Raw genomic sequence first — 14,389 nt, 5'->3', positions numbered from 1 at the left:
AAGATCCTGATGTATGCTGCGTGGTATTAGATATCAATATTTGAGTCTTCAATGAAAGGTGCTGGTTTAATTATATTATTGTGTTTCATGCCATTAAAAAGGTCAGCCAGACATTTCTGTTGTTTGAAGTTTGCTGCAGTGAATGATGATGGATCATTTGTTTCAACTTCGCCGCATGCCTCGCAGCGGATCGTGGTTGAGGCACCTATCCTGACCAGGAAGATCTTGTTGAAGGTGTGGTTGGTGAGAAGGTGGTTAACCAATTTGGTGGTTTCAGATTTTAGTTCTACACGTGGAGAACCAAGGCTTGTTTGGAATTCATGGGAAGATGTTGCGAAGAACTTTCCTTTTATCCTAGATGCTTGTTGATACTCCTCATTAGAGGTGTCCATGATCATTTTGGTGATTGTTGTCCGTCGTGAGAGGACTGTTGGAGGTTTATTGGTGTGCGCGCTAGGGTAGCTCTTTTGGCGGCCTAGTATGCTAATTTATTAATACGAACCCCGCTCTGCGCTTAAGTCCAAATTAGTTGGACGTCCTCAAGGTGAGAATCCTCAACAAATGCATTAATTTCTGCAGTTAAGTAGTTGATGGGTGTTTGAGGTACCATGCATTTGCACGCTCCCAGACTGCCGGTTGAAATGACATTTTTTTGGAGATCTCGGTCCTGTACTGTACGGGTTGCAAATTTGGTGGCGGCTAGCTTAGCAATGGAGATCAAAGCTACACCGAGATTGAAGAGTAAACATTCCTCAGATATAGAAAAAATAACACCGCTACCTGTAGAGACCACCAAGCGAGCTGCACCAGTTCCACCCAGATGGAAGTCACGATTTCTGAGCTTACCCACAAGCCGACAACATTGTGATGTAATTTCGTGCCGAGACGGGTTAGTTGCAGTGTGGGTTATGTGTTGTGCCTCTTGTTATAAACATTTTGTGAATTTGATTTGCCGTAAACGGGCGGTCAGTTGAAACTCAGCTGATCTCATGGCAGTCTGTGCGCTTGAATAGTTTGACGAAGCGGCAATTGGTGTGTAAATCCACAAAACCCTCATCATTATCGCTACAATCGTCTATAAGTAAGGTGTCGTCAGACTCCTCGGCATTCAGATCATTCATCAGACTGCAAACTGCCTCCTCTGGATTGCATTCAGTTGCGCGTAGTATGTGTCCTCTCCCTCTGTATCATTTTTGTTGATGCGCAGCACTGTACTATTAAAAATGCTTATCATTCTGAATCGGGGTCGCAGTCAGTACCTTGTCCGAAACCGACTCTTAGACAATGAAGACGCACGGGGAGCGAGGGGAGTGCTCCGGAGTCCCGTCATCTATCCTCGCTTAACCTGAGAGTGCCCTTAAAACCATTATCTCGTAACGATCCTGGGAATCTGAGACCTTTCTCCGAGAATGGGAGAAGGGGATCGTTAAGATTCTAAAGAAGAGCACTCGTTTTGGGTATGGCAATTAGAGGGGTATCTGCATGCTCCTTGCTGTAACACAGAGATAATAGGTAAAATAGTCTTGGAACGCATCAAAGAACATCTCGAAAGCTGGATCGACAGAGAGAGCAGGCTTGGATTGGATCATTTTGGTACAGTGCGCGAGGTTCAAATCTTCGCTTCATCGATTTCAAGAAATATTTTGACAGCGTGAATAGGGAGTGTATCTGGCGTGCTCTATACAAGAGGGGAACTCCGGAGAAACTAATAGTTATTATCAGAGCACCATATGATGCCGCAAAATGTCACGTGCTACACCGAAGTAGAATCTCAAAAAAATATAAGGTTCAAAGTTGAATCAAAGTTGAAAGTTGATATTATTTCTTCTTGTTATCGATGACGTTCTTCATGCTGTCTTGTTCAGAGGACGTGGAGCAGTTCAATGGACGATGACATCCTTCCCCAAACACCTCGCCTAGGCTGGCTCTCTTACGGATCATAGACTTGGACCAGTTGGCTCTGGATTTGGAAAGAGGGGCAAGCAGAGTCGGACTGAAGATGAATATCAATAAACTCAAGATTTTCAGTCTGACGGGTCATTGCACCATCGAGGGAGTCGATCAATTTGTATCTATAGGAAGCGTGGGTTTTGAAGCCGGTGGCTTTCGCTGCCTTGTCTGGAAATGTATTTACCTTAACACCAAGATCAAGTTGAGACTGTTTTGTGCTGGTGTTCGAAATCTCCAAACCTTCGTTAACCATCTGCCTGCGAAGTATCATCTGAGTACTTGGCTAATATTATTTCGAACGAAGAACTTAATCGGCGCACAAGCCTGCCACCCGGACCCATTGTGATCGGAAGGCGAATGTGGGAATAGGAGGGGCGGCAATTGCATTGCTAGCTTTACCATGCAGTGGAGGCCAACAAGTGGATCGCCCAAGAGCATTTAACGCAGAACGGTAGAGAAAGTGCGGTCATCTCGGCGAAGTCCTGGAGGAGCTGAAGTGCATTTCCGCAAACCGCGAGCAATGGGTGTCGTGTCGATACCCCATCAAGAGATAAATGACAACCATATAGGGTACCCACATTCCAAAAACCGATTCTCGCCCTTGTATGATAGTCGACGGTCATAACTGATTTGTCTGTTCTTATTCGAGGCATGGAAAATGTTCTATTAACAAGAGGAAGAAACGATATACACTGCCATGAAAAAGTTTGGACTCATCTAGAAAACTCTTCTTTTTTTTTGTATCTATCGCTTCAATTATCGTTTTGAGACAGTTTTATTGACCGTATTTGTTCGGAATTACATTTTATAAATGAGTTAGAAACATTTGCCAATGATATTTTCGATTTTTTTGTGGAAAAGACGAAACAATCAATCCATCCGTTTCATCGATTTGATGATGACCCCACAAATTCTTAGCATTCTTTCCATTCATCTTCCCATCATCATGCCAAACCTGCTGAAGACGCTGCCATAACTGAGACTCGCTGTTTGGACGCAGTTTCGGTACCTCTCTGTTCAGCTCATCCCACCATAATGCAATGAGATTTGCATCCGGCGATTGTGGTGGCCATTCATCATCATCATCAACGGTGCAACAACCGGTAACCGGTCTAGGCCTGCCTTAATAAGGAACTCCAGACATCCCGGTTTTGCGCCAAGTTCCACCAATTCGATATCCCTAAAAGCTGTCTGGCGTCCTGGCCTACGCCATCGCTCCATCTTAGGCAGGGTCTGCCTCGTCTTCTTTTTCTACCATAGATATTGCCCTTATAGACTTTCCGGGTGGGATCATCCTCATCCATACGGATTAAGTGACCCGCCCACCGTTACCTATTGAGCCGGATTTTATCCACAACCGAACGGTCATGGTATCGCTCATAGATTTCGTCGTTATGTAGGCTACGGAATCGTCCATCCTCATTAAGGGGGAGTATATATTTAATACAAATCTTCATTCAATCAGTGAGTGCTGTAGTGAACGTAAAGCAAAAGCTATCCTAAAAACGGAAAAAAGTTGTGGAAGTTCAACATACAAGTAAATGTGGTCATGGGATATTCTTGACATGTACAAAACTTCACGTATTTGTTAGGTTCGCACCAGAACCTGGAAAACAAAAAGGGAAAAAATTGTGTGCACGAACGCGACGTCAAAATAGATATAATAAATAATAATAAATTTTTTGTGGACCCGATCCCCGACTTCATTAGAATTTAACTGTTTATGAGGCCCGATCTCTGAGGTCGCATCCTATCCGTAACCTCTTCTGGTCGCTGTTAAAGGATATGCCATTCTATATTTCAGGAAATGCGAAAATAAATAAAACAATTAAGAAAATCAATAATGAAATTATAAAAGAAGAATAGAAGGAAACCTGGTACAAAATAATAGAGAAATTAGGATAATACAATAGGAAAGTAATCTTCTTTTCCATCAGTGGAGTCAGCTTATTGTGATCGGTTTCGCTATTTCTTTCTACCGAATGCCTGATCTGGATGCAATGCACTAGCTCGACGTAACATCTTCGTCTTCATTACAACAAGACGCAATTCATTGTCTTTTATAGTCGGCCAACACTCGATTTGATGATTTTTGGAAAAAAATCACGCTTGCGAGCAAGCTTCTAACACAGTATTAGTCTTAATCGGCGGTCATGGCTCTCACAGTCATCCAAGTCTTGTGAGTAGCGCCAAAGGAAATATCATTTTTAATAGCGGTCCAATGTTCACCAACATTCTCGCAAGACTATTCAGGGCATCTGTCACCTCTAATAATTCTCTTCTTGTTGAATGATAGCTTGGGGAATGGTCAAAGCTTTCTCATCTACGAGAGGCAAGTGGAGGAAAACAATCTCTCTTATTATACGCACGTAAAATATTGAGAGTCTGATTGTCCGCAAGCAGGCAGTCAGTTGAAACTCAACTGATCTTATGGCAGTCAGTGTGCTTGGACAGTTTGACGCGGCAATGGTTGCTGCGTAAATCCACGAACCCATTATCATTATCGTTGCAGTCGTCTATAAGCAAAATGTCGTGTTCTCGGCACTCAGATCATCCAACAGACCACGCTACCTTTTGGAAGGCTCCCCTGGACTGCATTTAGTTGCCCGTAGTATCGTCCTCTCCGTCTGTAAGGGTTTTGTTGGGGCGCAGCACTGTATTATTAAAATGTTTATCATTCTGAACCAGAATCGCAGTTATTATTCGGTCCGAAATCGATTCCTAGACAATTAAGGCGCAGCTTGCGGTTGTGACAAGCATTAATTGGATATCGGATTTATGTTTAATCCTATCAGACTTTCCGGAGTGAAATAACACAGGGCCGCAACAGGGAGGGGAGTGCTCTGCAGAGTTTCGTCATATATCCTCGCTTAACCTCAGAATGTACAGCCTGTAAGGCTATACGTAGTCTCGCTCAATTTGAAGACAGCGAGCATGCTGGACGCCCTTAATACTATTGTCTTGGGGCGAGTAGTTTCCTCTTCCACTCGTACAAATCTTGCGAATCTGAGACTTTTCCCCGAGAATGAAAGAAGGGGATGATCGTTAAGATTCTAAAGAAGACCATCCGATTCGAGTGTGACAATTGGAGTGGTATCTGCATGCTCCCTGCCGTTACAAAAATAATAGCTAAAATAATCCTGGGACGCATCAAAGAACATCTCGGAACTTGATCGACAGTGAGCAAGCTGGTTTTCGCTCCGGAGGGATCCTGCATTGAGCATACAAACACCCTAGGGATAATTTTGGAACAGTGCGCTAAGTTTAAAATTTCGCTTCATCCGCTCTTCGTTTCGAGAAAGCTTTTGACAGCGTGAACAGAAGCGTGGTTTCTGAAGACAATGGCATCGAACTGGATGTTGCCCTAGATCCGCTTTCGCTTTCTTATTTCAACATTAAGATCCAGTTGTGACTGTTTTGTACTGGTGTTCGTAATCTCCAAGTCTGCGAAGTACCATTGGAGTACGCTGGCCAATACTATTTGTTTCCCTTAGGTGCTGTGATCGGAAGACGGAAATGACAATGAATAGGTCACAGATTAAGGATGGGTGACAATTGCAATGGAGGTCAACGAGTGGGTTGCCTAAGAGCAGAACAGTAGAAGAAGAGTGCGGTCATCTTTGGAAGTCGTAGAGAAGCTGAAGTAAATACCAACCATATAGGAGCGTACGAACATTCCAAAAACCAATTCATGCCTGATGCGGAGGCACCAGCTGTGAATGCAGCTCTGCAGCATTCAAGCGGTCACATTCTGAGCCCGCAAATTTGCCGGTGGTTATTACGGCTAGATCGTCGGGAAACGGTTGCGTGAAGACTTTTTGCCCTCCAGAAGTCACAGCAAGGTATCCGTCATCAGGAGCCATTAAAGAGGGGAGAGAACCCCCCCCTGTGGGCAGCCGCTAAAACACCGTGCTTCAATAGACTTCTAACCGCCCAGTAACTGGATTTTTCTCCACCCCAGCATGTGAAGGATCCAACTGATTAACAGTGGTTCAATTCCATGCTGTCTTGCCGCAAATGAGGCATAATTGAAGGCACTTTCGATGTTCATGAATGCGCCTTTTTTCCGCATATCGCCTTTTCAATTCTTGACCTGAGCTCATGGAGTCCTGTCTCCGTAGATTTGCCTTTCTAGTGGGCGTGTTGCCTATGGTGAAGTGGCTACTTAGGAATGAGATCCATGTCCATTTTACTCGCTCCAGTCATACTACTTTGCATAGTATTATAGATTCCAGTTTTTCGGTTGAGTGCTGTATGCATGTGATGTATGTGATCATTTGGGTTGTCTTCTTAGTCGTAGCAATGGATTTAATGCGCCTCTCAGGGATTGTAACTCGCTCAGTTCTATTTTATACGTCACTCAATCTGTCTGCCGCGGATTTCGAAATGGAGTGGCCGAAGGTGTGTCCATGCCCATTACGAAATCAATGCGCCCGTGGTCCGAGAGTGTGATATCGTTTGATACACACCTCTCTTCGACTAGAGCCGCAATGTCAGGGGATGCCACTGTGATGTAGATGGCCACTCGCCTGATCACGTTAGAGAAAGTGGGTTCATTAACCGAGGATCTGCAGATAGGTTCCTACTAGATGCTCTTATAGTCTCGGTCCTCTTGCATTGATGTTGGAACTTCCCCAGCATATGTGGTGGGCATTAACATCACATCTTGTTATTATCTCCATGCATTTCCTTTTGGCATATTGGATAGCTCTTCTTCTGCGTCATAGGGGAAATATGCTGAACACCAAAGAATCTTATTATCTCCCTGTTGACTTTTTATCGTTACTTTGACTGCTATGATGTCGCCATTGCTTTGGTCGTTAACTAAATTAGCCTGGAGGCCTTTTGAGACCACCGTGCAGAAGCAGAGTCGATCACTTCCATTGGCATACAACAGGTCAGCATGTTAGAAGTTTAGGTCCCTGACTACCACACCAACAACCCAACCCCCGATGAGAAACGTTGTCGGACAGTGGGAGCTTCTTGAAAAGAAAACATGAGGAAACTTGACCCACTATGTTTATGGCAACCATATGTTAATAAGGCCACCCTGAGACGCCTGGGTGTTACATAGTCATTCAAGTTCTACTGACACGTCTCTTCTACTTTCTCAAGCGGGCTTCGAAACATTTTTTCGTAATTGTCGGAGTTATATCATCTAATCCTAGCCAGCAAAGCCATATTAGACCTTCATTTGTTGGTAAAACAACTAATAGATTATTTGCTTGGTTTTTACGAGGGCGGTTCAATAAGTACCCGTGTTTAATGATAGCGAAGACGTGCCTCGTGATTTTCAGTAGCGAAGACGTGCCTCGTGATTTTCGCTAAGATCGAAAAAAGCAGTATCGTTCGGTAATTAGTTTTTTGTTTTTGGATGGGAAAAGATGTGAGGAGATAAAATCAAAGTTGGATGCTGTTTATGGGGACACATCCCCATCTTTGATCACAGACAGATATTGGTTCAACGAAGTTAAACTTGGGCGAACGTCCGTTTTTGATAAGGAGCGACCAGGACGCTCGGCAGATGTGGTTACTGAGGAAATTATTCAAAAAGTCCATGACATGATTCTCGCTGATCGAATGGCAACCAATATTTTACATGATAAGTTGGCGATGAAAAAATTGTCGGCCCGATGGGTGAACAACAAGCGGACGCGGCTGTTAACTTCGAAGCAGTGTTTGGGACAATTTAAGCGCGATCCGTAGGAGTTTTTGCGTCGAGTTATAATCGTTGATGAAACCTGGATTCATCATTATACACCAGAAACTAAGTAACAAAACAATGGATTTCTCCTGGTGAATCTGCTCCAAAGAAGGCGAAGATGATCCTATCGACCGGAAAGGTCATGGTGACGATTTTTTGGGACAACGACCTCACCCCCGCGATTTTTTTTTTTAGAAAAGGGAAGACTTATCTCTGTACAATAATACAGTGAATCATTGACCCGCTTCGACAAAAAATTGACGGAGACCCGGCCGCATTTGGTGAAAAAGAAGGTGATTTTTCCCTATGATAACGCACCAGCACATTCATCGTGACCTTTCACTTCTAAACTGCATGAATTGCGTTATAAATTGCTGCCGCACCCTCTTATTCTTCCGATCTGGCTCCTTGCGACTTCCTCTTGTTTCCTAGCATGAAGAAATGGCTCGCAGGAAATAAATTTGCTGAAACGAGGAAGTCATCGCCGAGACAGTGGGTTATTTTTCAGAGTTCGACAAATCCTATTTTTTGGAAGGGTTAGGAAAAATGGCAGGAACATTGAGAGAAGTTATTTCTCTAAAAGGGGGCTATGTTGACAAATAAAAAAACATTTTTTGGATAAATGGTGTCTTTATTGCTAACATGGGTACTTATTGAACCACCTTCGTAAGTCATGGATTTTTGGGGGCTTATATACTCTTTATCAATTACATCTGTTCCTCATTTATAGGTTTCACTTAGGAAAAAACACACCATCGAAATCTCCCTCTGATAAAACAAGACATGATAAAATCCCGATAGAAATCATTATAATGTATAATAGTGGTACTTATTATTGCCTAGAATATCAGATCAATTAATTTAATTTAATATAATTAGTTTGTTCTACACTTTAAGTAATCAATTACAACTAGGAGTCTCGTCGTAGACAGAAGTTTTTGTAATCCTTCTCTTTTTTCAAAACTGAAATTTGCTGTCTCCTTCATGGTACTCTGCTCTCCACTCCTGTGGCGAAGTCTAAACTGAGTGGAGAGCGCCGGTGACGCCATCTGTCCGCTGGTATTCGCAACGCGAATCCTGCTGCGCCACATCACTCCGCCCCCAGATCAAACCGAGGGGTTTCAGCGACCGAATCTGGAACTGTGTTCCCCACCAGACCTTGAAGCGAACGCGACGTTGTTTAGGGGTGCACACGGGCTTCAGCCTGGACAGGGAGACCGCCGTTTTGTGTCCACCGATCTCGAGCTGGAAGAAATGTTCTCCCCGCTTGAGAACGCGGTACGAGCCTTCATAAGGAGGCTGCAGCGGCTTCCGGATGGCATCTGTCCTGACCAGGACGTGCGTACACGTGTCCAGTTCCTTGGGCGCACAGACAGGTGCGGACTAGTGTTGGGTGGGAGGAGTGGCCTTGATGCGTCGCAGATTGTCTCTCAGCAGACGCACCAACCCCGACTCTGTGAGACCCGATCTCTTGTCGAAGACCGGATCAGTTGGGAGTCTCGAGTTCTCCCCGTATACCAGCTCCACGAGGCTGGCAGCAAATTCCTCTCGGCGGGTTGTACGTAGGCCGAGTAGGACGAGAGGCAAGACTTGGGTCCAGGACGGATTGTCGCGTGCCATAATGGCGGCTTTCAGCGTCCGGTGCCAACGTTCTAGCATCCCGTTGGATTGCGGGTAGTATGCAGTAGTCCGCTGGCGTTTAAACCCCAGGAGTTTACCTAACTCTGAGAAAAGGGTGGACTCAAATTGCATTCCCTGGTCGGTGATGACCACTTCAGGGACGCCAAAGCGAGGTATCCACTCTCGACAGAGGGCTTCTGCACAAGATTGCGCCGTAATGTCTTTCAGAGGTATTGCCTCAGGCCACCGCTTAAACCTGTCGATGATTGTGAGGCAATACTTGTAACCGTGCGAGTCTCGCAAAGGCCCTACTATGTCGAGGAGTATTGTGTGGAACCGCTTGGTAGTGTGGGGGAATGGGCCCACTTCTTTCCTTACATGCCTGGTGACTTTAGATTTTTGGCATGCGATGCACTCTCTGGCCCAGGAATTGACATCCTTGTTCATGGAGGACCAGAGTATTTATCGGTGGCTAATCGATTTGTTGGAACACTTCCTTGCGAAAGGTGGCCGGAATGTAAGGCCGAGGTCCCTTTTCCGAGTCTTCGCAGCACAGAGAGAGGTACGAGCCGAAGATGGGCATCTCCCGAAATTTGTATTTGGGGTTGGATTTGAGGCTTTGAAGTACTGCGTCATCCTCCTGCGCCTTGGCAATAGCCGAGAAGTCTAGTGAGGCGGGGATGTTAACCTCGGAGACACGAAACAAAGCGTCAGCAACTACGTTGTCCTTGCCGGACACGTGCTGGATGTCTGACGTAAATTGGCTTATAAAGCTCAGATGTCGAAGCTGACGAGGGGACGCTTTGTCCGGGTTTTGTTTTAAAGCATATGTGAGAGGCTTATGGTCCGTGAACACTGTGAACGGCCTGCTTTCAAGGGAGAAGCGGAAGTATTTGATGCTCAAGTACGCGGTGAGCAGTTCACAATCGTCGGTACTCTAGTTCCGCTGAGCGGGGTTCAACTGCCTAGAGAAGAAGCTCAACGGTTGCCAGACGTGATTCACCTTTTGGTGAAGAGCGGCACCTACTGCGATGTCAGAGGTATCAACGAAAACGGCTAGAGGTGCAGCTTGCAAAGGAAATGCCAAGAGTGTAGCTTCAGCCAGTTGCTGTCGGGATTTATTGAACGCGCGGACAGCCGCTTCATACCACACGATCCTCTCGTGTGTCCTTAGTTTTGGGGCCAGACAAGTACGCGTTCAAAACGGATTGGTGTTGGGCGGCCTTGGGCAGGAAACGACGATAGAAGTTTAGCAGGCCCAAGAACCTCCACAAATCCTTTACAGTTTTCGGACGCGGGAAGCTTGTAATCGCTTGCACCTTGTCTGAGTCGGGCTGTATTCCTTTAGGGGAAATGGAGTGACCGAGGAGTCTCAACTGTGTTTGAAGGAACTTACATTTCTCAACGTTTAGGACTAACCTGGCCTCAAGGAGACGTTGAAAAATGCACTCGAGATGGGCTAAGTGGTCAGACTTTGAGGAAGAAGCGACCAAAACATCATCCAAATATACGAAACAGAAGTCGAGGTTTCGCAGGACCGAGTGGATGAACCTTTGAAAGGTTTGCGCCGCATTGGACAATCCGAAAGACATCCGAGTGAACTCGAAGAGTCCAAAGGGTGTGCATATCGTCGTCTTTGGAATGTTTCTGGAGTTAGCCTTGGTTAAGCAGCATCTAGCCTTCAGTAATCCCCACAGGGGCGACATTCGCCGTTTGGCTTAGGGACCATATGCAGTGGGGCAGACCAACAGCTGTTTGAGGGCCTGCAGATACCCTGCTGAACGAGTTGTTCAAATTCTTTCCGCGCAATAGCCAGTTTCTGGGATGGTAGAGGACGCACCTTCGAGAAGATCGGGGAACCCGTAGTGTTAATGTGGTGCTGCATATTGTGCTTCACTGATTTGGAGAGACTACACTCGGTAGTAATCTGGCTGAACTTTTGGAGAAGTGCCCGAACACGAGAGTCGGTAATGTCTTCTAAAAGAACGGAAAGATTATTGCCTGGGTGAGATACCATTTGTCCCGACGAATTAAGGTTGGTCGTGGAATCTATAAGAGACTTGTTTTGCAAGTCTACCAGCAATCCATAATGACACAAGAAGTCTGCGCCTAGTATGGGGAAGCTGACATCCGCCAGGATGAAACGCCACGAAAATGTCCTACGCAAGCCAAGACTCACGTCCACTTGCCTATACCCGTAGGTGTTGATACGGGAGGAATTTTCCGCTGCTAGTTTCAGGGATTGTGGAAATAGTTTATGGTGTTGGATATACGGGAAGAACCGAAACTTCCACACCAGTATCCACGAGGTAGTTGCGCCTGTTGAGAGGGTCGTAAATTGTTAGGCAACGTGGCGCTGCGTTCTGGGTGGCCGTCGCCAGGACCCCCCGCGGACCTAGTTTTTTTGCGGCAGGCGTGAATTTACAAGGGATTGTACATTTAGTGGCTTTATCGTCGAATTTGCGGTGGTACCAGGAAATCCCTCGGTCCGTGGACTGTCCTGACGACCTGCTACCTCATCGCCCTTTTCGAGTGGCAGACCGCGAGTGAGCTCGTGATCTGGCGCCCGAACGCTGAGCGTCCAGCGTCGCCCGCATCTCGGCCACACTGGCTGTTCAGGCGACTATTTCGCGCCTTAAGTCTGTAATCCTTCTTCTTCTTCTTTTTCTTCAGCCTTTGTCCCGTTCACAAGCGGGGTCGGCTCGTCGTGATCCTTCTCTTTTTTAAAACTGACATTTGCCGTCCCCTTCATGGCACTCTGCTCTCCACTCCTGTGGCGAGGTCTAAACTGAGTGGAGAGCGCCGGTGATGTCGTCTGTCCGCTGGTGTTCGCAACGCGAATCCTACCGCGCCACAGATTTCTATTTAGCAATGTTATATGAGTCTAATTAACATAGTAAACAAAATCTCTATGTGATGACTATATAGCTTTAACCATCATATTTGCTCTTCATTCTAGGTATGATCCGAAGTAAAGACGAAGAAGTTCTTGATTTGAAGGCAAAAATCGCTCAACTATTAGCTGTAATGCCAACCGATTCGTTATGTCTGCCGCAGTGCTCGACAACTGGTTCATCAATGCTTCGCATGAACGATACACCGCCCCTCCAAGGGCCATCTAGTCCAATAATGAGTCTTGCAGGTCCTACACATCAACAGCTTATGGCGGCGGCAGCAGCAGCTGCAGCGGCTCATCAGCAACAAATGAACTCTCGAGGCGGAGGCGGTATGGTTTCAAACGTTGTGACAGTGGTGACATCGGCAAGCGGAGTTACAAATGCAGTCACATCGTCCGGCAATGTCAATGCTAACAATGTTATTACACAAACATCGTCCAATCTAGACCCGAATGCAACGGCTTATACTCCGAAAAATTCTTCATTGGTCGGTGGTGCAGAAGCCTGACATAAGCGTAGGCAGGTTTGAAGTTATTATCAGAATCATCATAACAACAACCACCATCAGCAACAACATCGCCAGCAACATCATCACAATCAACACCACAGTATCCACCAACCGAGCAACAACAGTAACAACAACAGCCAACAGCAATCGCAACAACAGACGAAACATTCAAGCAACAAATCGGGTCGAAATTTGCATCACCAACATTGTGAGAACAGTAATTGCCATCCTTCACAGCAACAACCTCATTTACAATTAAAGCAAACAAAACAGCATCATTTTCAGCAACAAGGACTTAACGAGTCCAAGTCACAATCGTACGATAACACCAGTCGTGTGCCGTTGCAACAAAAGCAACAGCAATCGTTTTATCAATTTTGAACACGATCCGTTTGATCTTCTAAATTGATCCCTTTGTTTTTGCATGAGCTCATCGAAGAGTGATCGATAAGGGTTGCATTTGAAAGCAACAAGCTAATCCACTCGCTATGAAGTCGGTGCCGCGTGCATGATTTCGGCTCGATTTTTTTTCCCCCGGGAAACATCTGATCACAGAACCCGCCCTCAAAATTTCACCTTTTGCTATAAGTGACATAAGTAATTAATTTGCTGGTTCCATGGGGTTGAACAAAGCTTTGAAAGGTTCATTTCTGGATTAGTACTTTCTTTTTAGATTAACAAAGAAAACAAAAAAAAATTAATTTATTATTATTATTAATTGTTAGTTTGTACATTATATGTGCGTGTGATAAGCACTTAAAAACGAAAGCTGTAGGAAAGCAAGTATTGAGAAGAAGAAAATTCAGTTTAGGTTTTTCTATTTGTCTTCGCCTGGCCAACGGAGGGACTCTCTCCTTAGCTGAAATAAGTTCACCTGTATGACTAGCGATTTCGACTTATCCGCCCTCCTCTCTCTAATGATCTCTCTACATCAGACGTGATGAAATTTTGTAAAAAAATGTTTTCGGATTTTATCCAAAGATAATCTTCGCAAAGTTATTGACTAAGTTCACATGTTTGTATACTATTTTTATAAGACTCAGTTATGGTTGCCCGTGAATATGCTAATCGAGCTGATCTTATGCATTCACCGCGAAAAAGGAATAGCCATCTGAGCTTCAGCATATCTGCGGACTGATGGATTCTTCCTCAATTTTTTTCCATGTGCATTTCTTCCGTTTCGAGTCCTCGGACCCAACTGTTTGTTTATTTCAAATGAAATGCTTCCATTGATACCAGTAAAACTGGATGACGCACAAGCAATTGCTTTTGTTTAAAACGAATCATTTGTACCGAATGTATCTTTGGATAAATTCTAATTATAATAGGCCTACAAATAAGTTCTGTCGGTTTTTTTTTTTAAATTTGAAGCTTTATTGTGAAAAATCGGTTGTACATTAATTATTCAAAGTATTGCCCATCGCTAGCCACAGCTTTCTTCCATCTTTCAGGCAATTCATAGATACCATCGCGTCAAAAATTGGCCGGCTTGGCCGCTATCCACTCATCGAGCCATTTTTTGAGTTTGTCGTAATTGGAGAAGTGCTGCTCAGCCAGGCCATGCTGTCATGTTGCAAAATAACTTTATCATGACTTTGCTGGTATTGCGGCCGTTTTTTCTTGAGTTCGCGGCTCAAACGCATCATTTGACGTCGGTAGAGTTTGTCCGTGACCGTTTCGTTCGGTTTTAGTAGCTCATAGTATACCACA

At 45.0% G+C, this 14,389-nt stretch overlaps 1 protein-coding gene across 1 annotated transcript in view; it reads left to right on the top strand.

The window, feature by feature from the left end:
- Window positions 1-14,126, top strand: part of LOC119654652 (macoilin) — a 51,824-nt gene extending 37,698 nt beyond the window's left edge. The window contains exon 8 of the mRNA XM_038060140.1: window positions 12,234-14,126. Coding sequence (XP_037916068.1) covers window positions 12,234-12,679 — 446 coding nt within the window. The 3' untranslated portion in view covers window positions 12,680-14,126. The remainder of the gene's footprint in view (window positions 1-12,233) is intronic.
- The last annotated feature ends 263 nt before the right edge of the window (window positions 14,127-14,389 follow it).

The sequence above is a fragment of the Hermetia illucens genome, chromosome 4, assembly GCF_905115235.1.
Source record: "Hermetia illucens chromosome 4, iHerIll2.2.curated.20191125, whole genome shotgun sequence".
Taxonomy (NCBI): Eukaryota; Metazoa; Arthropoda; class Insecta; order Diptera; family Stratiomyidae; genus Hermetia; species Hermetia illucens.
Note: the sequence above shows the minus strand (reverse complement) of the source record. Positions and strands in the feature narration are given on the sequence as shown.